The 25,198-nt window shown below is 57.3% G+C and overlaps 3 protein-coding genes across 8 annotated transcripts in view; 2 read left to right on the top strand and 1 right to left on the bottom strand.

The window, feature by feature from the left end:
* ASB10 (ankyrin repeat and SOCS box containing 10) overlaps positions 1–18,771 on the top strand; it is a 37,144-nt gene extending 18,373 nt beyond the window's left edge. The window contains exon 6 of the mRNA XM_036011056.1: positions 18,715–18,771. The gene's annotated coding sequence lies outside the window, so the exon portion shown is untranslated. The remainder of the gene's footprint in view (positions 1–18,714) is intronic.
* GBX1 (gastrulation brain homeobox 1) lies at positions 1,242–19,360 on the top strand. The gene is made up of 3 exons (XM_028526211.2): positions 1,242–1,779; positions 9,943–9,945; positions 18,715–19,360. Exons 1-3 carry the CDS (start codon positions 1,242–1,244, stop codon positions 19,263–19,265), a joined length of 1,092 nt encoding a protein of 363 aa, XP_028382012.1. The 3' UTR covers positions 19,266–19,360.
* A 1,729-nt stretch (positions 19,361–21,089) lies between these two features.
* The window catches only part of AGAP3 (ArfGAP with GTPase domain, ankyrin repeat and PH domain 3), a 50,510-nt gene continuing 46,401 nt past the window's right edge, over positions 21,090–25,198 (bottom strand). For all 6 annotated transcript variants that reach the window (XM_028525476.2, XM_028525477.2, XM_036011055.1 and 3 more), the window contains 5 exons: positions 23,517–23,671; positions 23,340–23,430; positions 22,912–23,134; positions 21,930–22,185; positions 21,090–21,790 (listed from right to left, as the gene is read on the bottom strand). In XM_028525476.2, coding sequence (XP_028381277.1) covers positions 21,584–21,790; positions 21,930–22,185; positions 22,912–23,134; positions 23,340–23,430; positions 23,517–23,671 — 932 coding nt within the window. In that variant the 3' untranslated portion in view covers positions 21,090–21,583. The remainder of the gene's footprint in view (positions 21,791–21,929; positions 22,186–22,911; positions 23,135–23,339; positions 23,431–23,516; positions 23,672–25,198) is intronic.

The following is a 25,198-nucleotide window of genomic DNA, read 5'->3' as shown; positions in this document are numbered from 1 at the left end:
AGGAATGAATAGGGCTCATCAGCAGCGCTGGAGCAGGGGAGCCAATCAGGGAAATTCATAGCGGAAGGGGGAGAGAGAGAGTGCAGGCAAGGGGTGGGGGGAGAGCCAGAGGTAGACAGAAGGACAGACAGGAGACAGAGGTACAGGCGAGAAATGAGGGGGAAATAGAGTAAGACCCACTGAGAATCAGGGCGAACCAAACGGGAATCATCGGGGCAGAAACCAGGGCAGGGGGCAGGGGGGAAGAGTGGAGAGGGAGAAAGGTGGAGGGGTAAGGGGAGAAGAGCGGTAAGTACTTGGTGTAGTGCGGGCCCTTCGGGGAGTGACCCGAGAGGCCGGAGTGCGGCACTGAGGGGTCTGAGACCGAGGGGCGAAGGAAGATGAGAGGGAAGGGAGAGCCGATGCCCAGGGAGACCGGGGGAGAGTGGGCACGGGGCTGGGGAAAACGACGGAACAGGAAAAGAGCCCCGACGCGAAGCCCTGAGCTCGATCCCCGGCCTCGGAGTGCGCCCCTGCCGTCCCGGCCTCGACGCCCAAGGGCGCACCGAGGTCCTGTCCCACCCGCCCCTCTGGGCTTGCTTTTGGAGCTGCCCCGGCGACAGAGAATGGGACCCTGGGGGACTGGCTCGAGTCGGACGGAGGGCAGCAGCCCAGGGTGGGACGAGGGTGGGGTGGGGGGTTTGGTCCGGCCCGTCCCTCCCGTGAGCCCTCCTTGCCGGCCGCCGTGCCCCCAGCCCACGCCCGCACTGAGTGGGCTAAGTGGGGCGGGCGGGGCGGAAGGAGGGGCACTAGCCCAGCAGCTGCAGCCGCCTCCTCGTCGGGCCGCAAAGTTTCACAAAGCGGCGTGTCCAGCCTCATCAATCTCCATTAATAATAGTTGGTTGGGCCAAGGGGGGCAGGCGGGGGTCCCAGGCCAGCCGGCGGGGCCGCTGGGAACGGCTCTGCGGAGGGAGCGAGCGGCTCGGCGGAGGGCGGAGGGAGGAAGTGAAGCGTAATTTGAGGAAGATGGATGAGTCCGGAGGGCGACACCCCCAGCCCGCCCGCTCGCCCGCCCCCTCCCTCCTTAAGAGAGAGAGGGAGCGCGGCGCCGGAGCCACACTGCGCCGAGCCCGCGCCCCGCCGCCACCTCGGCCGGGGAGCCAGGGAGCCAGCCCTGCGTGTCCGCGCCGGGTGCCCGAGCCGCGGGGCGCACGGCAGCACCCAGAGGGGGGTGCCCCGGGGTGGCCGCTGCTCCCAGCGGGATGCAGAGAGCTGGAGGCGGGAGCGCCCCCGGGGGCGGCGGCGGGGGCGGCGGCGGGGGCCCGGGCACTGCCTTCTCCATCGACTCTCTGATCGGGCCGCCGCCGCCGCGCTCCGGCCACTTGCTCTACACCGGCTACCCCATGTTCATGCCCTACCGGCCCCTCGTGCTGCCGCAGGCGCTGGCCCCCGCGCCGCTGCCCGCCGGCCTCCCGCCCCTCGCCCCACTAGCCTCCTTTGCTGGCCGCCTCACCAACACTTTCTGCGCGGGGCTGGGCCAGGCCGTGCCCTCGATGGTGGCGCTGACCACCACGCTGCCCAGCTTCGCCGAGCCGCCGGACGCCTTCTACGGGCCCCCGGAGCTCTCAGCCGCCGCCGCCGCTGCCACGGCCACGGCCGCCCGAAACAACCCTGAGCCGGGCGGCCGACGCCCAGAGGGTGGGCTGGAAGCCGACGAGCTGCTGCCCGCCCGAGAGAAAGTGGCAGAGCCCCCGCCGCCCCCACCACCGCACTTTTCAGAGACTTTCCCAAGTCTACCGGGTAAGTGCCGGGGCGAGCAGGGAGCCGGGCGGGAGGCTCGCTACCTGGGAGTCCCGGACGGCAGCCTGCTCTGGACCTCGAGTCTCTGGACCTCGAGTCTCTGCACCCGCCTGGAGCCCAGCAGTCCCGGACCCCCGGCGGCGGTTCTGCGGAACCACCTCCAGTTCCCTGCCGCGCAGGGCGCCCCTAGACCCCAGAACCGCCGCCCGCGGTCTCCAGAGTGCTCGACGCCTCGCCAAAGACTTCCAAATGCGTGCCTTTCCTCCGGCGTCCTGGTCCTCAAGCCGTGACCCTCCCGCAACTTCTTTTCAGAATCCCTTCGTTTCTCTCAGCTGCCGGGAGTAGAGGAGCTTCAGGTGTGGGGTTGGGTCCTGGGGCCAGCAGTGAGATCCCAGGGTGAGGGTGCGTGGCGCGGCTGTCCGTTCCGTCCGGGGAGGGCAGGTCTGGCTTCTGGTGAGGAGGCTGTACTGACCCTAGGGGGGCTCTGTGAATGCAGGGGCAGAGGGAGGGTCTGCAAGCAGTGGCCACTGCTGTTGGTGACCTGTCTTCACTCTAGCAGTAGAGGTCACTTCTGCATGGGCAGATGTAGAGCTAAGCCGTACAGAACGGAGTAGTGGGTTCAAGGAAGCCTTAGCTGCCAGGGGGTCCGTGGCACCTGCTGGACCAGGGCTGACCCGGAGGCCAGGGGAGAGGCTGGGTCGGGTTGGGTGTGGCCCACAGGCCTGGAGACTCAGCTAAGAGCTAATGCAGGAGCACCGGGCCCTGGATCCTCCGTGGGGGGAGGATGCCCTCTCGGAAGAGGCAGGGTGTATCACACTGCACCCTGTCTAGATCAATCCACTCAGAATACTCCTGGCTTCCCTATTTGTTGCTCCTTAACCCCTAGAAGCCAGGGAAGCTCTTCCCTACCCAGGGGCAGACCCAGGCGTACTGGCCTCCAAAGCTTACACGGTGTGGTGGGCCCTGTTTAAGGAAAATCAGGGCCACCTGCAGGTGTGAGGTTCCTGGATCTTACACTTACTTAGTATCAGGATGGATCCGCCTCTGCTTAATCTCTTATCACGTCCAGCTTAACAGGTGGAAGTGACCCCAGGGGGCACGGGGACTGACCCTAGTGCAGACCGGGAGGAGATTCAGTAGTTTTTTTTTTTTTTTTTTTTTTTGTCCTTTGCCAGGAGAAGGAAATTTCTGAGGACAGGTTTCTGGGCCCTTCCTTGAAACTAACCAAAGTGCTAGTCACTCCTGCGGACCCCGAGGGCTGCTGTAGAGCCTGTCCCCCTCTCCTTTCCCCCTCACTCCCAGGCATTTTAGCTGTGGGCGTTCAGCTGTTGTGTTTTCTTCCTGGTTGGACCAGGAGGACCCAGCGCCTGAAGTCTGAGCAGTGTCTCCTAAGGAGGATCCAAAGGAAATGACAGAGCAGCAACTGGAAGGCGGGAGGGAGTGTCCATGAGATAGAAGGGCCCAGAGTGGCGGTGAGGGGGTGCAGATGACAGGATGATTGGAAGGAGAAATGACCAGAGGCATGTTTGGAACAGGATGGTCCTCAGGCAGGAAAGAGAGTGAGGCAGGCCACCAGAAGGACGGCTTTGGAGGCAGTAGGGGTAGAGAAAGAACCAGACACACCTGGCGAAGAGACGGTCTGAGGAGGGGAGAGGGAAGGAGACGCCCCAGTGGAGGGGGCGCTGAAGAGGGATGTGCCCAAACCGTGGGCGAGCGCGCAGCCCGCCCTGCTCGTTCAGGGTTCCCTCGGTCTGCGTTTGACTCATTTGTAAAACGAGGTCTCGTCTCAGAAGCAGACAGAATATGGGCTGTAAAACCAGACTTTGGGAGAGAGAAAGGAACACACAGAGGAGAAGAGCGGAAGAGAAATAGTGGGGGGCAAGAGTAAAGGAAAGGTCCAGCAAACGGGCTGTACACCCGGATCGTCCGGAGAGAGAGGAGGGGAAACCGAGGGCCGCCTGTCGGAAGAGTTGTGGACCGGGTTTTAGCACGGCTAAGTGGAGGGGGCAGAGCTGGACCGGAAGCGCGTGTGTGTCCAGGAGTTCTGCCGTGAGAACACTGGATGGGAGCTAAGTGAATATCCAAGTAGGAAACAGGAAAAAGTTTCAACACTAGGGGTCATTTTTTTAAGAAAGGTTTTTCAATGCTGATAGTGATGGAAAACTAGCATTTATACATAGAATAATGAAGGAAAGATCATCATCTGAGGAAAATGTTGGAACAGAAAAAGAAGCTTATTCTTGGAGGAAAGACAAGGAATTTTTTTGAAGATTTTATTTATTTTTAGAAAGAGAAGAAGAGAAGGAGAAAGAGAGAGAGAAACATCAATTGGTTGCCTCTTGCGTGGCCCTGACCAGGGACCTGGCCCGCAACCCAGGCATGTGCCCTAACTGGGAATCGAACTGGCAACCTTTCAGTTTGCAGGACAACACCCAACCCACTGAGCCATACCAGTTAGGATGACGAGGAATTTCTTTGCTAAGAATGATGGGAAGAAGACCTTACAGAGGAAGAATTTTGAGAGGTGCTGGAGCGAAGGTAATCGTTCATTTTGGGAAGAGATACAAATAAAGGGTCTATAGTGGGGCTTCTGGGGTAGAGCAGTAAGGAGAGATTTCAGAAGAAACATTCCAAGAAGATAACGAGAGAAAGGTCTTATCTGTGACTGCTACTTCTTACCACTCTCCCGAGTGTCCTCATCATGCCATTCGCACCCACCTTCCCGGTCTTGGTTTTTCCTCACCAAATGCTGGACAGAAAGTCAGTGTGGGAAGTGACGGTGACACGTGGCCCGTGCTGAAGTGGTGGGAAAGCAAATGCACCAGTTCGAGAGTTGTGTTTGAGTGTTTAGTGCGAAGTAAGAGAATCCTCTGCTTAGATGATGGGATTGAAGCCGCGACATTAGAAGAGCCTGGAGAGAGAATACTATCTCTAAAATGACAAAGGAGGAGTTGCTGTACTGATGCGAATGGGAGGTGTTGGTCTAAAATTATTAATTTACACTCATTTAGTGTTTTACAATTAATAGCCCTTTAAATGAAATTATAGTGAAGGCAGGCCAATTTAAAGAATGGTGAGTGAAGTTCTTTTTCTTGGAATTATAAGGACTGCTTTTTAAAATTTCGTTCAGAGTTGAGACAGATACCACCCTACCAGAATTGGTAAGGAAGACACTTTATTATTATTTAGTTGCATGGGTAGAAGCTACACTACTTGGCACAAAGAAATACTGTTTACAGAAATAATGGGGTAGAAAAGGTATTGAAAATGGTAGATTGAAAATAATTCTAGGTTTGGAGTGAGGGGACCAGTGAGTATAATCAGGGAAGGTGTGATATACGAGGAGAGAACTGTTAATTAGTAGGGAAGATTTAAAAGTATGAATCAACAGGAAACCCAAAGTAGTGCTGTCTAGCAAGCCGCTTATGTAATTAAAAAATTGTATTAGCCACATTAGAAAGTAAAAAGAAACAGGTGGATTTCATTTAATAATATATTTTATTTAACCCAGCATGTCCAAAATATTATTTCAGCATTAGTCAATATAAAAATGTTTAATGAAGTGTTTTATATTCTCTTTCGTATTAAGTCTTCAAATCCAGTGTGTACTTGACACTCACAGCACACCGCAATTCAGACCAGCCGTATTCCTGGTGGTCAGCAGCTTCATGCGGCCAGCGGTGACCATATTCCACATAATCCAGATCTGGAGAGGTTCAAGAACAGCTTCCAGCACTCTCTAGACCTCTCCAGACGTGAAAGTGACGGGGGAAGGAGCTTTGAACGGCAGTGGGTAGTCAAGTCCTCAGTGTTATAGATAACGGAGAGAAAGAAACAGTAAGCCCTCAATGGCAGGGAAGAAAGAGAAATCTGCCTCGAGTGGGGTGGGCAGAGATGCCTTGTGTGTGTAGGTGCGTGTGAGGTCAGGCTCAAAGCTGACTCGAAGATGCAGTGCAAGTGCACGTCCCAGAGACGGCACGTGAGGCGGATGCTGCGTGCTGAAGGCATAAGGAAAGAGGTGTCTGGAGAAATGCAGGGGACCACTTGACGCTGGGGCGTCTAGAGCAAGGGTTTACTCAGGAGGAAAAGGGTCGGGTTGCCTGAAAACAAGTGCTTAAGAAGCGAGGGATGTTAGATAATCCATGTGCAATTGTCAGATGAGCGATGAGAATACAGAGATTGACAGGAAATAATGCCAGTTGAGTACGGCGAGGAAAGGAAACGTTTGTAGTTAAGATGACATAGAGAAGCGAATGTGGTGGGCAAACCTGTGCAAGGGCAATGTAGTGAACATTGTTTTTAAAGACTAAGCAGGAGATTTGCTAATTTCTGAATAGAGATTGGCAATGATAATGAAAATCGTGCCAGAAGACCAGGGAACTTTCGAGGAGCGTGATATCTGAGTGCTGATTGCTGCAAGTTAAGCACCTGATTGGAGCTAGAAACCATTTGCAGGACCATCGGTTACTTTCTGAATCGGTATCCATTATGACTGCCAAGATCTATTTACTCGTGAGAGAAAAACAGGAAATGATAATGTGATGTGGAATCAGAAACTTCCATTAGAAACAGGAGGGAGATTTTTCCTGGGAGCGAGAAAGACCCAGAGCCTAGCCTCCTAAAAATTGTGAGGAACAGCATGTAGTGAGAGTGGTTGCCCCACTGACATGCATAGAAGAGCAAATGTTGCATTAACTTGATATGATGGAAGCAACATTTATTTGAGTCGTGACACACGGGTTCAGGTCTCAGCGTTAGGGTTCAGGTCACTCATTGGCTGTGCAACTGCGGCAAATCACTTAGTTCAATTCGGGGAACATTTATTGCGTTTCTACTATGGGCTTCCTGTGTTCAAGACGTGCATGCGAAGGGATTCAGTCTTACAGCTTCTGTAGGCTTCGGTTTCCTCATCAGTAGCATAAAGTTTCAGTATTCCTTTCAATTCCATAGAATAGAAGCTTATGTTTAAAGCCTCCATGTTTAAAGTAGGGTTCTTAATGTGGACTCCACGGACCTCTTAGGAGAGGATCTACTAATTGTGGATGGGGGAAAAATAACATCTTTATTTTTATTAACCTCTAACAAAATTTGGTACTTCCTTTAAGTATAAATGTAGCCGAGAAGGCATCGTAGTGTCAACAGTACCTGAGATTCTTCTCACCAACGGAAATCAGATATTTTTCATAGAAGTTTACAGTCTTTGGAGACAATTTCTGTTTAACGAATTAATAAAGAACCGTCACAAATTCACTTGAAATACTTGATAACTGTATTTTTATATAATTGACTTCTGATGTAACGCTATGTGTTTTAAGTTCAACGCCTAACAGCATGATTCTGAGAAGGGGTTTATAGGCTTTATCCAACTACCAAGGAATTCATGGCACGAAAAGGGTTAAGAACCCCTGGTTGAGCGAGGGAGATCTCAGAAATGACGGAAGGAAACTTTCCTTGGGAGGATGGGAATGGGGTAGTGAGATGCCCTGCGCTCTGGGGAAGGCAGCCCCTGGGAGGGGTGGAGGAGAGGGGAGGTCTCAGCGGCGGCGTGTGTAACTGTGGAGCTATCTATTACAACTGACTAGGAAGCTCATTCTTGGAGTCCTGGGCAAGAATAACCTATACTGGGAATAATGAGGGAGAGGCGCTAATTGGAATAACGAGGGAAAATATTTAATTGGAAAGAACTTAATACGAGCAGTGCTTTGCATTGAGAGCGAAGTTACAACGGGAAGCTGCGGGGAAGTGTTTTGCCTCGGAAGTAATGGGGAAGAAGGATCCGTGAAGCTGATTGGGCATTAGGAAATAGAAATGCGAGGAGTAATGGAGTGGATGTACAGAACAGAGAGACGTTTAATTAGGGATGATGAGGGCTGGGCGCGAGAGGACCCCGTGCAGAGGGAGTGGGGAGAGGCCCCGGGCTGCGGCTGGGGAGGAGAGGGCCGCATCCACACCGGCGAGAAGGCAGACCTGTCTGTGCGGGCAGGTGGCGGTGCCGTGGCTGCAGTGGTCACGGTGGGACGCAGGAGGAGAGGAGGTTGGGGTGCTCTCACTGGAAATACGCTTGTCCTGGGAGACAGCGATCAGCTTAGAGTGACGCGGGGGAGAGATCGATGTGCTCACGGGGAGGAGGAGGGACAGGGAGAGGGAGGCCCGGGCCTGGTGTGAGAGGAGGGTGCCCCGAGCAGGCAGGCTGACGTCAGGTGTAGGCGGAAGAGGCAGCACCGTGCCGCAGGCCGTTCCCTTTCTCCCACGAGGAAGGGAAAGAAAGAACCTCCAAGCGGTGGAAAGACAGATCTGTTTCAGGAGCAGAGAGACTGCACGGCGGAGGTCAGGGTTATGGGGAGAGGCACCGTGGGGGAAACGAGGACAGGACGGAGAAATAGGGCGACACCTCTGAACCTGGGACAATGGGAGGTGGGCTTCTCGGCTGTGAGTCCTGGGCAACGGTACTGTCATAGAGTGGAGAGGATGGAACGGTGTCGGGAACAATGGGAAGAGCAGTGATGCGCACAGAGGTGTCCTGGAGGGGGAGAGGAGGGTGAGATGGTCCTGAGGGTGACAGTAAGAAGCTCTGTGTGCCGGACTTGATGACACCTGTTCCATAAATTGTGGGTAGATACAAGAGGTATGTAACTGAGTAGTCTTGACCAAATCACACCTGTGTCTTAGCTCCCTCATCTGTAAAATTTGGTGATCTGTAAGGCTGCTTTCAGCTCTACAGTTCTGTTTTTGTGTGGAAGGATAAACATGAGTTTGTTAATGAGTTGTTCCCTTTTTTAAGGGGTGCGGGAAATTCTGGACTGAAAGTCAGTGCCGCGTTGTGGCAGCTGATCAGGAAGAGCAGCCCAGGAAATGCACGTCTTACGGTGAAATCAGGGCTGGGCTTTAGGACAGAGAGGCATTGTCACCTGGGACCTGGGAGGTGTCACCTGAGTCGTGGCAGGTACGGTGCTCAGAGTAAATGAGAGAAACACGTGGTAGGGGTGGGAGTTGATCTAATCCAGGCCAAAAAGATCGGGGACCATTTGCGACCGACTTTACCTGGTGGGCAAGAAAGCCGTGCCCAGCAGGGGGTGGGGAGAAGAGCCGCGGTGTTGTGCAGTCACCCTGCCCCCCACATTCTGTGCCCAGCTGGCGCGGTGTTTATCACGGGGGACGTTAGGGTTCAGCCTCTTCTCTCAGTCAGTGCTGGAGGGATGTGCGAGCGCAGGGGGAGGGGCCTGGGCTCTGGGTGCAGATCTCAGTGCCACCCTGTCTTTGTGACCCGGAGCGACATACTGACCCTGCGGTCTTCGTTTCCTCGCCAGTACAACTGGGGCCATGGTGCCTGCCTCACAGAAGTAAGACGTAAACATGACTTACCCGAGAAGATGCTTGTCCAGCACCCTAATGTAGTAGTCGTGCGAGAAATGATCGGTCTTGTCCCCTGTTCTGGAAATGGGTGGGAGCTTTCTTGGGAGCCAAGTCGGGGACATCTCCCCCGGCGGCCGTGCAGGGCAGGTGACGCTCCCCGCACGGGCAAGGACAAATGCTTCTGGGAGTGATGCTAGAAATACAGCTGTATATCCCGTGAGCTGCTCGTGTGGGGGTGCCAGGAGAGAGCATCGTGTGACTCTAGTAGGAGTAGATTTTGTCTCTGGCTTCCTCTCTATCTTTTTTAATTTTTTTAATTTTAATTGAGTTTATTGGGGTGACGCTGCTTTATAAAATTATGTAGGTTTCAAATGTGTAACTCGTCATCTGCGTGTGTGTTGTGTTGCACGTCTGCCCCCAACTCCAGTCCCCTCCCTCCCGTCACCACTTCTCCCCCCTTTCCTTTCCTCCACCTCCCCCCCCCCACCCCGCAGTCTCCTTTCCCTCGGGTCCTCACCGTACTGCTGTCTGTGTCTGTGGGTTTTGTTTTGTTTTGTTTTTGCTACATCCCTTCTTCACCTTCTCACCCAGCCCCCAGGCCCCCTCCCTCTGACAGCTGTCAGTCTGTTCTCTGTATCTACGAGTCTGTTTCTGTTTTGTTTGCTAGTTCAGTCTGTTCATCAGATTCCACGTATAAGTGCAATCATATGATACTTGTCTTCCTCTGACTGGCTTATGTCACTGTCGCAAAAAGTAAGATTTCCTTCTTTTTGTGGCCGAGTGGTATTCCACTGTGTAAATGTACCACAGCTGGTTTGTCTGCTCAGCCGCTGGTGGGCGCTTGGGCTGCTTCCACATCTTGGCGATTGTACATAATGCTACAGTGCATGTAGGGGTGCACATATATAGTTTTTGAGTTAGTGTCTTTGGTTTCCTCGGATATATCCCCAGAATCAGAATCACTCAGTCGTCTTCTCCCTTCACTTGGTTTCGTGTCTCACACTTTGGCCTCTTTTCTAGACCCCAGAGCTGCCCGAAGCCCTTCTGCTGTGCCCCGGGGCCTGCTCTTCCTTTCCGCCCATTCAAAACAAGACCCTCCTTTTTTCTTCATCAAATTCCTGTTCCCTCGTATGCCTGAGCTCAACTCAGTGTTAGGAGCAAAGCCTTGGAACTAAAATAATTCATACTCGGATTGATCAAGAAGAGTTCTTAAAAGTTCAAATGAATTTCAGACTGTCGGGCTTTAGGTGGTGTTATTATGAATAATTTCAGGTGATGTGAAAAGATTATCTTGGATGGGAGAGTGATGGAGTGAGGAGCAGAGGCCCACTTTCCCTGGAGTCGTGTGACTCTTGTCACTTCTGGGTGCAGTGTTGTGTGTAGTCAGAGCTCTGTGAGCTGCTGGTGACAGTGGCTCAGCTCTAACACAAGCCGACATGGGTAGTTACTGATCCGTGTGACTGCAGAGCACAGGAGGGCAAGCCGCGTCGGTAGGTCTTGTCTTCTTCTCGCTCTCACTTGGCCTCCTCTCCCCGTCCTCACCTACTCTCTCCCCTTAAGAGAGGCAGCGGGGGGAGGGTGGCATGAGCCTCGGCCGGCCTAAATTTTCATAGTCCTAGGCTGGGGGCTCAGCAGATTCTAGCGCATGTAAAACCCTAGGATGGCTGGGTAGCTGGCTTGAGTCAGGTGCGCGGGGAGATGGGCGGTTAGGATTGGTCAGATCTGGGTCCCATGCCTACGTGGCGGGGGGGGGGGGGGGGGGTTGTGATTGACAGTCCCGCTGTCCCGAGTACTGAATGAGAAGCAGTGCCCAGAGGAAGGGGGTGCTGGGAGTGAACAAAGGGGGAAGGGATTCTCGGCTGACAAAAACAAACCCCAAACAGATATGTATCTCAACCAGAAAGGAAGAAAAGAACCTGCCTTTAACTCCCTTTCAGTGTCACAGAGGATAAGGCGCCCTGGGAGCAATAGGGGAGATGCCGGGAGCGAGGCCCGAGGAGACTTCTGTAATGAGGGGGGAGAGACGGATGGAGATGCTGGAACATTTCTGCTCCTCCATGAGGCTGATTCCTGGGCCCGAAAGGGCTGCACCTGAGGGGTGCGGGAGACAGTTGCAAAAAAAGAAGCTAGAGAAAACTGACATTATAACAAAGCTGTTTCTGGAGTTTGGCAGTATTATTTTTTGAATGAGAAAATACATTTCTAAGTAAAAGGCATGTTGACTGGTAAGAGTACATCATCAAACCAACAATGCCAGAAAACATGCGAGAAAGGTCTGATGGGAGTTTTGTTTTGGGGAGTGAGAGGAACAGCCTGGTGAAGGGCAACGGGGAGATGTGGCGAGTGAGGCCCCTCCCATGGCGGTTTGAAGAAGCTCCTCTAGGGACCTCAAGGGAGGACGTAATGATCAGGCCAGAGCTCCTCCGAGATAAGCGGAAGGCACGAGGGTGCACACTAGCACTGGACCTAGCAGGAAGGTTATCTACCCGGTGAGGCGCTGGGGAGAGGGCTGTCCCTTCGAGCGGGAGGGAGGAGGAGATGTTTACTGCGGGGGGTGGGCAGGGGGGCACAGGGATGAAAGGGCACTGACCAGGGATGCAGGAGACCAAGGTTTTAGACGTGGCTCTGTCCCTCGCTGTGTGACTCAGGGAAATCATTTCATCTTTCTGAAACTCAGCGTTGTCACCTGGAAATAAGGTTACCAGCCTCCCATCACTACTAATAATGGGCTGTACCCCACTTTAGTGAGTCGCTTGGAGATGAAATAATGCACGTGGAAGTGTTTTGGAAAGCTGAGGTGCTCTGGGCAGTGGTTAACGTCAGTGCGCTGTGAGAGGGGCCCCGAGCTCGGGGTGGGGGGAGCTTGTCCTGACCTTGCCGGGAAGGCGGGAGGGGCTCTGGGTGGTCCAGGTGTAGAGGGAATTCTCACGGCCATCTGGGTCGGGGATGCTGAGCCGTCCAGGGGAGAATAGAGCGAGAGGGAGAGAACGAGTCTTCCTTATGGCGCCCACACTGTAGGGAGGAGTCAGAGCACAGGGGACGGAAGTGGGGGCGGCGGGGGTGGGGGGTGGGGGGAGCAAACTGAAGGGGAGCTAGTTGCTGTAGACGACGGGAGAAAGCACTGTCTTTGGAAAGAACAGGGCTGCAGTTCCGCACAGAGCTGTCATTCTGACGATGGGATGAGGATTTAGAAATGAGAGTGGTGGCGAACACACCCCTCTTTGGAAGGATGACCTGGCTTTCTCCCCACCTTTTGGCACCCCCGCCCCATTGGCTCTGTGCTCGGGAAGCTGGGGAGTGGGCCTGGTCTGTGGGACCAGGAGACGGGTGTCGTGCGGGCGGGTGGGGGTGCCAGAGTCGTCCGGGAAGTAGAGGGAAGAGGAGCCGGAGCCGGGCGAACTGGGGAGGGGCTTCTCTTCGGGGGGTGGTAAAGACCGTGGAGTTCATACGCAGTGGTGCCTCCCTGCTCGTTGTCAGTTTGTCCCGGACTCGTGACGAGCGCTGAAACTGATGAGGAGTGACGAAGCATTCTCTCTCGTGGGACGGCGCCGTGACTCACACCAGTTCTAGCAAGTGCGACGAGGTCTGAGCAAGTGCCGAGTACTGAAACATTTCTTGTCTCGTCAAAATGCAGCGAGTACAGGGTTGGACGAGTTTTGGAGGCAGCGAGTGCTGAGGTGTGACCGTGACCTAGAACAGCAGGGTGGCAGAGGGACAGCACAGGGGCCCTGTGAGCTCCCGTGGCTGGGGTCTGAAGTGGGTCTCCACTCCCGGGTGGGTTTCTGCGCCGCGCCTCAGGCCCACCATCCTCAGTGACCACAGCTGTGCAAGTCCCCCCAGACAGCACAAGCCTGGTGCTGTTTCTTCCCTTTTTTAAAAAATTGTGATTTTTCCATTACCACTTAACCCCTTACATCCCCCTCCCCACTGCAGTCACCACACTGTTGTCCATGTCAGTGCGTCCTTTTTGCTCTGTCCCTCCCCCCGCTAACCTCCTGGCCCACTCGCTGTCACCTGCTCTCCATCCATGAGTCTGTCTCTGTTTTGCTTGTTAGTTCAGTGTGGTCATCAGATTCCACCTATGAGTGAGATCATATGGCGTTTGTCCTTCTCTGGCTGGCTTATTTCACTTGGCATGATGCTCTCCAGGTCCATCCATGCTGTCGCAAAGGGCAAGGTTTTTACACAGCCGAGTAGTCTTCCATTGTGTAAACGCCCCGTAGTCGTTTTGTCCACGCAGCTACCGATGGACACTTGGGCTGCCTCGGTAGCTTGGCTACTGTAACTAACGCTGCAGTGAGCATAGGGGTGCTCATGTTCTTTCAGATTAGTGTTTTGGGTTTCTTTAGATATATTCCCAAAAGCAGGATTGCTGGGTCAAAAGGCAAATCCATTTTTAATTTTTTGAGGTGTCTCCGTACCACTTTCCACAGCGGCTGCACCAGCCTGCGTTCCCGCCCGCGGTGCAAAAGGGCTCCGCCCCCTTCTCCACACCCTCGCCAGCACTCGCAGTCTGCTGGTTTGCTGGTGATGTTCCCGCTGGAAATACCTGCCACGGGCCCTTTGACCTTGGTGTCTTCTCCAGCCTGACTGGGCCCGTTCCCGGGGTGGGGCTTCCCTGGCCCTGGAGCCGCTCCCCGCCTCTGGGCGGGAAGGCCCGTGCAAGTGCGCGCGGCAGCCTGCGCGCTGCTCTCTGAGGCGGGCCCCGCGAGTCCTCGTGGTTCCAACCTTCTGACTTCTGGCTCTCGGGATAGCAGCGTCCGCCGGGAGAACTCCCAGGAACTCTGGACGCAGCCTACTAACTGGTCCGCCCCACAATTATCCCCTGGACGGACAGACACCAAATGTTTTTCAACGACTTGAGACTTACCCCTAGCGAACAAGTTGAAAATGCAATATACTCTCTTGTTGCCAGTAGTAACGTTTTCGCACACAAAGGACAGAACCTTTCTGTCTGGCTGGCTTACCTGCCTGGCACTGTCAAAGCCTTTCTAATTTAAAGTTTTCCTTTTGCTGAAGTTATTCTCATCAGAATCATTATTTCCCATGTCAGTGTTTAATAAAGTTGTGTTGATCAAGTTCTTTTGTTGTTCACATCGACCACTTATAGCATCTGCATGCTCTGTGTTCATGGACATTAGATCTAACAAGTTCAGTTATTCTAAATCAAATTTTTCAAATAGAAATTTTATCAAAAAGACTTGATTCTGTCCATTTTTAGCCAACACATTTTTCTGCATGCAGTTTTCATTGTGCTTTATTTGATGATATTTACCATTAACACTCATTATAACTGGATTGAAAGAAATAGCTAGCACTTGTGTCTCAGCTAAGTCACGGAAAACAGTAAGCTGTTTCAGGGTTGCGACACCGCGAACGGCCGGGCCACTCCGTTGCTCCTCCAGCTCTCCTGAACGTGTTTCTGTCACCGCGGGCCTCACCTTCTAACACGCTCCACTTTCGGTGCAGCGAAGAGGGCGTGGGGCCGCCGTGTTTTGCTGCGCTCCAGATGCACCCACGTTTGGGTAAAGGGGCAGGGTAAAAAGGAAAAAAAGGGAAAAGCTTTTTGCTATTTTCTCGTCCTTCTCTAAACTTTTTAGCCCTTTCAGTTTCTCTGACTCATCGTTTAATTCTCCTGCTACTATGTCTACCCTACTTCTTTTTTTTTTTTTAAGATTTTATTTATTTATTTTTAGAGAGAGGGGAGGGGAGGGAGAAAGAGAAACAGAGAGAAACATCAATGTGTGGTTGCTTCTCACATGCCCACTTACCGGGGACCTGGCCCGCAACCCAGGCCTGTGCCCTGACTGGGAATCAAACCGGCGACCCTTTGGTTTGTAGGCCGGCACTCAGTTCACTGAGCCGCACCAGCCGGGGCTCTACCCTGCTCCTTTCTTGTCCTGCTCCTGTTTCTGCCTGTTTTCTTCCTGCTCCCACTGCTCCGCAGCCTTACTGCCCCAGACTCATGTGGCTGTTTCTCCCTTCTCGGTTGCTTCCTTCTTTGCCCCTCCCCCATCTCCTTCCAAGAGTTTCTTATCAGAGCCCTCAGTGTCTAGCCCCTACTGCTCAGCACCCCGCTGGGATCAAGCAACCAAGAGAGGTTGTGAACTTGTGCTTCTTGTCTGGCTTTAAAAGCAGCACGGAGGGTGGCACACTTGTGGGGGCTTGGTTTTATGGAACCTGTCCGCAGACGGGGATGGATGATGGGATCTCGGGAGGGCCCTGCCAGATCAAGGAACCGGGGAGCCTCATCTCCATCATCATCAGTTTAGATTTATTGGATGCCCCTTGGGTACTCAGAGCCGTTCTAAATGATTTCATCCTTCAAGATCTGAAACCCAGTTTCTGCCTTTTTAGCAGCCATTTAAGATATAATATCGGACAGAGTTTTTACAAGGTTTTGTTGTCTTTTATTATTATTTACCACAAACCATGTCTTAGAAATTGAAAGTGAAAGGGTTTAGTGACGATGTTGGAGATTGTCCTTCATTTCTTTTAGCGTGAGAGCCCCTAGGTCCCGCGCCACATGGGGTCCTCTGCAGCTGCCGGGAGGCCCGCAGGCGTCGGGGAAGGGGGCGGGGTAATGTGCTTGAAGAGGGTGTCTTGTGGGCCCTGGGGCGGGAGGGGCTGGGGGCGTGGGGGCTGCCTTAGGAGAGGCTTGGGAAGCGAAGGACAGAGGGAGAGCGAGCTTGGGAATAGTTTCTCTTATTTAGTCAGCACATTCTTACTGAGTGCCTGCTTTGTACCGGCAATTTTCTAGATGCTGAAGGTACAGCTGTGAAAACATATATTAACAACCTCTACCTTCGTGGAGTTTATATTCTAATAGGAAGAGAGGACCAGTTTAAAAAATTACCCTGTCTAGTGTGGCTCAGATTGAGTGCTGGGCTGTGAACCGAAGGGTCACCAGTTCTATTCCTGGTCAGGGCACGTGCCTGGGTTGCAGGCCAGGTGTCCAATGGGGGGTGGGGGCATGTGAGAGGCAATCACACATTGATGTTTTTCTCCCCCTCTTTTTCCCTCCCTTCTGGGAGGGAAATAAAATATGGTTGGTGATATGTACTATAGCAACAAATAAAGCAGAGTGTAGGGCATACTGGGAGTTTTATTTTTAAAAGGGTGATAACAACAGAGATGGGAAGTGAGCCAGCGGAAACTCCAGGTGATGAGCGTGGATACTGTTCCGGAAAGAAGAACCTGGGGGCGGGGCAGAGCAGGGCAAGAGCTGGGAGAAAGTGCCAACAGACTCGGGGAGGGACGGTGGGGACCTGGACAGCTGGATGCAGGGGAGGTGGTGAGAAGAGGTCGGGGTCTGGGTGTGCGTCACAGGCAGCAACACTGCCAGGACTCGCTGATTGGTTGTGAGAGAGAGCGGAGGTTTGGCTTGAACTGGCCTGGGAGGAAGGGTTGAGTTTGAGACATGTCAGGTTCGCATTCTGGAAGGGGAAAACTGAAGATGTGGGGAACTGTTAGTGAGATGGAGGAAAGCAAGGTGTGAATCCTGCAGAAGGTACAACGGACCTGGCTAGGGACGAGGGAAGGGGGCGCGCACGGAGCGGTGAGAGATGGGGTCGTGAGGAGGAGCGCCTAGTCGCGGTGCTCAGGGCTGGTGCTCAGGAAGCTCGGCCGGCTGTCGGGGAGAGAGAGAAGACCGTTTGCTGGTGGAAAGCAATGAACAAGGGTCACATAAGAGGGCAGGGGGAGCCCAACCTGGGGTGAGCCACATGCGTCTTGGGAAGGTTAGATGAGGAACGAGGCACTGCGGGGAGGAAAGGCACGGGCCTGGGGGGTAGAGACACCCCCGGGGGGTGAAGAAGCCGACCGAGATGGAGGTGGGCGATGCGGGTATGGGCTGGTGCTGGCCTCTGAGGGTACTGGCGGTGTGGCTCCCGGGGAGAAGGAGCAGGCGCAGATGGCACCAGTGAGGGAGCGGTCACCTCTGGGGAGGAGAAGGGGGTTGAGAGTCACTGGGCCTGGCCCGGAGGCCCTGGGAAGTTTGTGCTGGCGTGACCGCAGATGGGGAGTCCGAGGGGCGCGGCCGGCAAGCTCTGGGTGCTGGGGGCGTTAGAGCCGTGTGTACGCGTGCACGCCTTTTCTCCGTGTAAAACATTTCACTGTTCCCTTATCTGACTTCGGGTTGCATTCTCAACCTCGGAGTGTGCGTGTAGGTGTACATGTGACATGTGCACACGCACACGCATGCATTGGTGTGGGCACACGCACTCCCACATCTGTGAAGCCCCCCCCCAGCCTTTACGCAGTGAACTCTGGGGCTGAGGAGCTATTAGTTTATGGATTATTCATTTTCTCTTCCTTCCTATTGGCTGGTTTTCTTTTGATTTTGTTGTGGTTTCACTATTGGCCCTTTAGGCAGAAAACAAGAGATTTTGTAAAACTTAAGCACTGAAAACAGTTGTAATGTATTATTTGCAGTTATAAGAAGAATTAAAATATCAGTGGATAGGAAGAATAAAACCAATGGTTGAATTAAATTTTAGAATTATGTATGGGTTAAATTGTTTATATGGCTGTGATTACTAATAATCAGTAGTAATCTACTAAATGAGTCAAAAAATTTTTCACCATCTATATTTTCCCTCATTTCATTTCTGTTTCTTCCCGTGTTCCCTCCGTGTTCCCCGCTGACGTCAAGCTCAGGTCCTCGGGATTCTGCACCTGAGCAGAAAGCGGCTAGTTGTGCTTCTCGGCAACCTCACCTGGGAAGAGGGGGATGTGGGAAAGCAAAGACATTGTTTTTAAATGAGGACAAGGCCCAGAAGGGGCGGGAGGGGACTAAGTAGTTGAGGAAAACCCTGGTCACTGACATGGGGGCATGTGGCAGGGAGGGGTCCCAACTGTGGGCTGGACGAGTGGTTAAGGCGAATTGTGAAGGGGGTGCAGTAAGGGAACCTGACTCCTAGGCCCTTGGATAATACTTCTTGGACCGAGATTTTGGGGATAGGGGTGAGGATGAGGAATCAGATGACCCTGAAGTTCCCATCCGGAAACGAGACTCTGGAGGCAGGAGAAAGGCCAGCGCCTAGCGGTTCCCACTGTGTCCGGGTGGGGTCCCCGGGAGAGTAACGGGAACTGACAGCCCCCACCCCACCCTGCAAAAGCCAGCTCTCCTGTACTGCTTGCTCGCTGGTGTCACAGTGACTGAAGGGACCCTAAGCTGGGACCCGCTCTGCTGCTCTCTGGGGCCTGGGGCCGCGCGGTCTGGGTCTGGAGAAAGCTGGGCAGGCAGTGGGTGGGCAGCATGCGGAGGGGTGCGGGAACGTTGGGGGGACACAGTGCCGGAAACGGGGCTCCTCTGACAGACCCTTGTTGCCTGCCTCGCTTTGCCGTGGTCAGATCTGTGCTGGTTAATACCTCTCTTCCCATCTCTTTGTCTTCCCTGAACCTCCTCCCCACCCCTCACCCTGGATGTGCTTTCTCCTCCCTCCGCATCTCATCCGCCTGCTCTGCACCTGTCTCCTCCTGCTGCCGTTCCGGCCACGCCCGGTCACGGTTCCACGCGCCTCTCCAACCTGCCCTCTCCCGCCGCCTCCCTCCCTGCCCGTCGGTGTCCGCTCCCCGCAGAGGGGAAGGCGTACAGCTCAGATGAGGAGAAGCTGGAGGCGCCAGTGAGAGACCCCGCAGGCAGCGAACAGGAGGAAGAGGGCTCGGGTGGCGACAGCGAGGACGACGGTTTCCTGGACAGTTCTGCAGGGGGCCCGGGGGTGCTCCTGGGACCCAAACCGAAGCTAAAGGGAAGCCTGGGGACTGGAGCAGAGGAGGCGGCCCCCGTGGCGGCGGGGGTCACGGCTCCCGGGGGCAAGAGCCGAAGGCGCCGCACAGCATTTACCAGTGAACAGCTTTTGGAGCTGGAGAAGGAGTTTCACTGCAAGAAGTACCTGAGCCTGACCGAGCGCTCCCAGATCGCCCACGCCCTCAAGCTCAGTGAGGTGCAGGTCAAGATCTGGTTTCAGAACCGGAGGGCCAAGTGGAAGCGCATCAAGGCTGGTAATGTCAGCAGCCGCTCTGGAGAGCCTGTCCGGAACCCCAAGATCGTCGTGCCCATCCCCGTGCACGTCAACAGGTTCGCCGTGCGGAGCCAGCACCAGCAGATGGAACAGGGGGCCCGGCCCTGAGGGGGCCCCCGAGGACCTGGGGAGGCAGAGGGTCCGCTCCTCAGCCTACTCTGAGACTGGGCTAGGGTGCTGGGACTAGAGGGGGGCCGCTGTGATTCTGCTCCAGGTGCGCTCTCCCGGCAGCCCGAGCCGCGGGTGCTCGGCCCTGAGCCTGCTGCCAGAGACAGGCCCTCGGGACCGGGGCTTCAGGGCTCCAGGGACTTGGGCTCTCCTTCCCCGGGAGCCGCTGGGACTGCGGCAAATGCCCGGGGCCTGAAAGGTTCCTGGATCACTTCTGACGGTGGCGGGAGGAGCCAGGGCCATGGCCAGCCGAGCCGACCACAGCCCCTTATTTATTCCGTGTAAAGTCTGTGTGTGTGTGGGTCCCTCTGCCTCCGCGTGTCTGCCCCCGCGAGAGGCCTGGGAACGCCGTTTCCTCGGCCGAGTCCAGCTCCCTCTCCCCGCCCTGGAGCGGGCGGCCCCTGCCCGCCGGCACTGCAAGGACGCGCAGAGAGATGAACCGGACCGTCACGAGCCCCCTTGGACCCCTCGGCCCACGCCACCTCCTCTCCCGCGAACTACCTCCGTGCCTGCCCGCCCCAGCCCGGGCCTGCCCTGCGCGCACGCCTCTGGGCCTCCCACTCCCGACTCGGCACTTTCTCGTTCCCCATTAAACAGGAAAGCTTTGTCACTCTGCTCTCTCCTCCTCTCTCTGGAGGCTCCGTCCCCACTTGGGCTGCGAGGGGGAATGAAGCGCTCGGCCCTGGTTCGGCTGGGGGGTGTCCGGGCCCCGTCCACCCGGGTAGACGTCGGCGGCCTGTCAGGGCCCGGGCAGGCCGGGGGCTCACCCCATCGCCCGCGAGCTCAGCGGTCTTCGTCCGTGCAGAGGACACAGCAGCTCGGGGCAGCTGGGCCGCTGCTGGGCGTCCCAGACACACTTCCCGTTGCTCCTTGCGGCGTCGGTGTGCCCCCCCCCCCCCCCCCCGCGTCACAGCGCTTACAGAGCTTGAGGTGCCACGTCCTCTTCTGCGATGACGTGAGTCTGGTGGAGAAGGCCCACCGCCAAGCGGGGGAGGCAGGGAAGAGTGATGGTTCTAGAAGGGCGTGTACTGTGGGGAAGCTACGGAGGCTGGCATTCTATGAGCAAATTAGGGAGCGTTAGTGGACAGAGTTGGGGACCCTCGCTTAGCAGGTTCTCGTCTGTCGAGGACAGGGACAGAGGGGCTTCCCCTCAGTCTTCTTTCCAGTGTAGCCACGGGACGGAGGGAGCAGCGGGCGCGCTGCACTCCGCCACCAGGGCCCTACTGCCTCCCCTCCCTTTCCTCGAAAGCAAAGCCCGGGCGCGAGTCCAGAGGGAAGCGCGGCCCTAGCCAGCACCCAGTCGCCCCCCGTGGCACCCTCAGCGCTCCCCCGGTCGCCTGGCGCCGTGGGCCAGCTCCCAGATGCTCAGGGAGGGGACAGCGCTCACGCCCGCCCTGCGGGTGAACTCGGCCCGTACAGGGCATGGCAGGAGGTCACTAAGTAGAACGTTGACGAAAAGGAGACGAGCTGGAAAGGCTTTGGGGTGGCGTGTGAGCACGGAAGGCAGCAGGAAGCTTGCAGAGCCCCGCGCTGCCTCCTGTCTGGGTCCGCTGCCAGTGCCGCGGAGGAGCTCAACCCCGCCAACCCAGGCGGGGGGGGGCGGCGAGGGGTGCACGTGGAAGGTGGGGAAGGACGGAGGGACGGGCCTCAGACTGAACGCAAGGGGAGACACCCCGGAGCACAGAGCGGAGGCGAGGAGCCGGGACCGAGAGGGGAGGGGAGGGCATGTAGGGACGGGCAGAGCAAGATGAAGGAGAAAGCAAGGCCGCACGCGGTCTGGTTTATTGGCTCGTCATACACACACGCCAGGTATGTACACAAACATAAATATTCCAATGTACACATTTACATGGGACTCACAGATCACCCCCTTGTCTTTCCCCCAGCACCCCAGCCCGTGCCCTGTCCAGGCTCCACTTTGGGGTACAAGTTCGCGGGGGGCTGGGACGAGAGGGCAGGAATCTGGAGGAGGGAGAGGTCCTGCTCCCCTCTCCTCACAGGTACCTCCAAGGGTCCTGTCCCTCCTCAGTGGCACCGCAGGGCAGAAGGCGGGACCCCTCCACTCCCTCGCTGCTGCAGTTCGAATCCCGGGCCTCTGCTCTGACCCGTCTTCCCCCAGGCAGCTCGTTGTCTCCTGTCCCCTCTCCTCCTTCCTTCCTGTGTGTCCCTAGTCCGTGGTCTCTGTGCCTTTGTTTCCCCAGGGCCTGCAGGCAGGAGCATCCCCAGGGCACGGAGTCCTTCCGCCCTCTCCCCGGGCCTCATAGGAGGCTGGGGCTTCGGTGCAGCTCAGCAGAGGCGTTGGCGCCGTTGGCCGGCTCCCGGCCAGGGGTGGGCGTCAGGCCGCAGCCCTCCCCAGGGCAGCCGTGCTGGATCAGGATGTCTGCGCACTCCTGGCTGCCCGCCCGGCGCGCGTAGGCCAGCGGGGTCAGGCCCCGGGCGTCCCGGCTCCTCACGTCCACCCCGTACTGCGGAGGGAAGCACATTGCCACAGTTGGCGTGATGGGGCGGGAGAGGCGGGTGCTTGGGGAGGAGGAGGAGGTGGCCTTCCGAGGGCCAAGGCAGAGAGGACGTCAGCAGGGCAGGCCAGCGGGGCCAGGGACTCACCCAGATGAGCAGCTGGGTGAAGACGACGTTGGCCATGGCGCTGGACAGGTGCAGGGCCGTGCGCCCGTCCCCATCCCCGTAGGTCTCGTTCACCTCCTCCTTGGACCCGTGCGCCAGGAGCATCACCAGCAGCCGCAGGTCGTCCTCCACCACGGCCCGGAGCAGCTGCTGCCCCAGCGGCACGTCCGAGCTCGGCAGCGGGGCCAGGAATAGCTTCTGTTCGTACTTGGCCCGTATCCAGCGCTCCTTCTCCTCCCTGAAAGCACAGGTGCATCGAGGTGTGCGTGAGGAAGGGCCAGGCCAGGGCCGGTGGGCAGGAAGCGACATGACACCCACAAGGAGAGTAGGGAAGGGACAGCGGGAGGAAGTGCCGGGGCGGGGAGAAGGGAAGCCTAAGGGAGGAGGGCAGGCAGAGGGCCCGTGGGCAGTGCAGAGGGGCCCGTGGGCAGGCAGAGGGCCCGTGGGCAGTGCAGAGGGGCCCGTGGGCAGGCAGAGGGCCCGTGGGCAGTGCAGAGGGTGTGGAAGAAGCTGAAAGGAAGGACCGCTGCAGGGAGGCCCCTGGGGACGGCAGGGATGTGGGGCCGCGGGGGCAGGCAGACTCCAGGCAGGGCTCGCGTGGCAGCTTATCTGGCCCTGCTAGAACAAAGGGGTGGGGGCCCGTGCTGGGGGCCCACCGCAACCCTATCTGCCACCCATTCTCCCCATCTCGGAGCTCAGGCTCGGGCCTTCGCACCACCGCGCAGATAGGGCCCTGCGCATGCGCCTCCTGCCGGCCCCCTGACCCGCTGATAACGACTCAGAAAGGGCCTGTCGTTGTGAGGCGCCTGAGTGACAGGCGGGGAGGGGGAAGGGGGCCCCGAGGGGGCCAGCACAGCAACGGCCACTTTTAACTCTTCCCGCACTGTCACGGCCACTTGGCGCCGTCCCCACACAGGCACACCGGTCTCCCTCCCTGGCCGGCCTCAGGCTCCCCTCCACTCACCTGCAGGCATCAGGCCCTGGCTTCGCATAGCCGTCCAGGGCCCCCTCCCAGACGCTGTTGGCCAGGGCGTTGCCCATGGCGGTCATGACGGCCAGCAGCTCGGGCGGCCAGTCGTCGAGGTCAAGGGAACGGACCCGGGACAAGTGGGCCCCCAGATGTCGGTGGGTCCCTGAGCACTCGATGCACATCAGGGCACCCAGGTTGAGGCTGGCCCAGTCTGGATCTGGGCGAGGAGGAGAAGCAGCACAGTGAAGCCCCCGGGCCCCCAGCGAGACCACCAGCAGAGTCCTCCTCCTCCCCCCCCCGCCCCCCCGCACTCGTCCCAGGCCCCCTGGAAGCTCCTCGCCAGGCTCCCTCCGCAAAGTGTGCGGAGTCTTCTCTAAGCTGCCCCCAAGCTCGGCCCTGCGCGCCCCAGCCCTGCCACTCACTGGGGGCGTCACAGTCGATACAGAAGCTGTTGCCACGAACGGTGCGGACGGCCTGCACGGCCAGAGCCGTGTTCTGGTTCCCCAGCCGCGTCTGCCACACAGTGGGAGAGACAGGCGGTGGCCGGTCAGCCGTGAGGCCACCTCTGGGTCCCACCCCGCTCAGGTCCCCACGCTAACCTTGTCCTTGGCGCTGCGGCAGCCCTGCAGGCTGGCGAGGATCTGGGCCTGCACGCTCTGCACCCACAGCTCCCGCTCCTCTGCCGTCGAGGCCTCGAAGTGCCACGTCTGCCCGGTGAGGGACACCACCACAAACTCAAAGGACTCCTCCGCCTCTGTGGGGGACAGAACATCGGCCACCGTCACCGCAGGCTCCTTGGCAGGCACCCCCAGACACGCCACTGTCACAGCTCCACTCACCCCCACTTTCCTGGCACCCATCCTCCTTCCCCCACACCAGCCTCCAGGCCACGCCCTCCAGAGCGACTTGCAAGGGCCGAGGGAGTGACCCTGCGATAGCGTGGGGCCTCGCCCTGCCGTTCCTAACCACCTGTGGAGCCTCAGGGACGACAGACGGGGCGCGAGGTTTCGGCGCCACCGGCACTGCCAGCCCTGGGCCTGGAAACTGGGGAGCCTCCTGGAGCAAGAAGAGCCGAGTGCCTGGAGGATGCGATGGGGTGCTAGGAGGCGATGCTGGGGGAGGGTGGGGGAGGCGGGCGTGGGCGCCATCCGTACATGTCAGCTGCAGCCGCCTCATTTTGCAGCTCATTAAACCCAATATTCCTGACGGCGTCAGCGTGGGGCTCCTGGGAGCCGGGCCCCTCCCCCACTACCCTGGCACAGGCGGGCGGGAAGGGCAAGGGATGGGGAGAGGAGAGGTTTTCTCCACGCACTGGGGTGTGCGAGCCGAGAGGCACCTGAGGACGTCTGCAGTGGCAGCACTGTGGGCTGGGCTGGGCTGGGGCCCGGGCCACGTGGTCAAGCCGCTCCGAGCCCCGCTCCCCCAGAAGACAGCCCCACGACTCCCACTCCCAGCGGTCACCGCCCCACGGGTGAGCGGCTCCTAACGAGCGGTGTGACTGTGCCGTGGGCGCGGGAGAGACAGCCCAGGTACCTGTTGGAGGCCCGAGGCTGCGCCCGAGGCAGGCCTGAGCCCCATGTTCCACCCAGGGCAGCCTCTCACCCCAGTGACACGGACCTCCCCTGGAAGCCCCCCCGCTGGGCTCCCATCCTCAGGGTGCCCCCAACAGAACTGCCCTCGCAGGAGGAGGAAACTGGCACCGCTTCCCTCCTCAGGCTCACAGTTCCTCCTCCTCCCCTGGCTCTCAGCACAGCCTCTGAATGACCTCATCGCCATCACTTGGGGCTGGTTCCCCGGGACCGGTGGACCCCGTGCCACGAACACTGAGTATCACGGCATCACAGGGTGGCTGGGAAAGGTGGCTCTTTCCCACGGAGGTGGTCTCCGCCCGCCTCCCGCAGCCGTAACCTTGACAGTCAGAACCGCAGTGACCAACTAGGTGTCCACACCAGAGACTCCAACCACCGAGCGGAGGAACGTTCTGAAGACACTTGCGGGAAAACCGGGGAAGCGGCGCTCTGACGGATAAGGCCACGCGAGAGGCCCTGCGGGAGAGCACGCAGCCGGAACCCCTCGGCCTGCAGGCGGCTGAGGGGAGGCTCGGCCCATCGGCATGCACGAATGAAGCACCTAGTGTGTGCCCGGCACTCATTAAACTCAACGGGTGACACAAGAGACACAGAAAACAGAGTTCTGCTCTTCCGCAAGTCTGGGAAGAGCTCTGGAGCGGCCGCCTCCGCGCCGTCACCTTCCGTGAGAATAAAGGCGCAAGCTCACGGCG

This window comes from Phyllostomus discolor, chromosome 10 (assembly GCF_004126475.2).
Source record: "Phyllostomus discolor isolate MPI-MPIP mPhyDis1 chromosome 10, mPhyDis1.pri.v3, whole genome shotgun sequence".
Lineage (NCBI taxonomy): Eukaryota > Metazoa > Chordata > Mammalia > Chiroptera > Phyllostomidae > Phyllostomus > Phyllostomus discolor.
The sequence above is the reverse complement of the archived record's forward strand: the minus strand, read 5'-3'. Positions and strand labels throughout refer to the sequence as shown.

Coding starts and splice junctions, on each gene's coding strand:
- GBX1 (XM_028526211.2), top strand. CDS start 1,242: ATGCAGAGAGCTGGAGGCGGGAGCGCCCCCGGGGGCGGCGGCGGGGGC.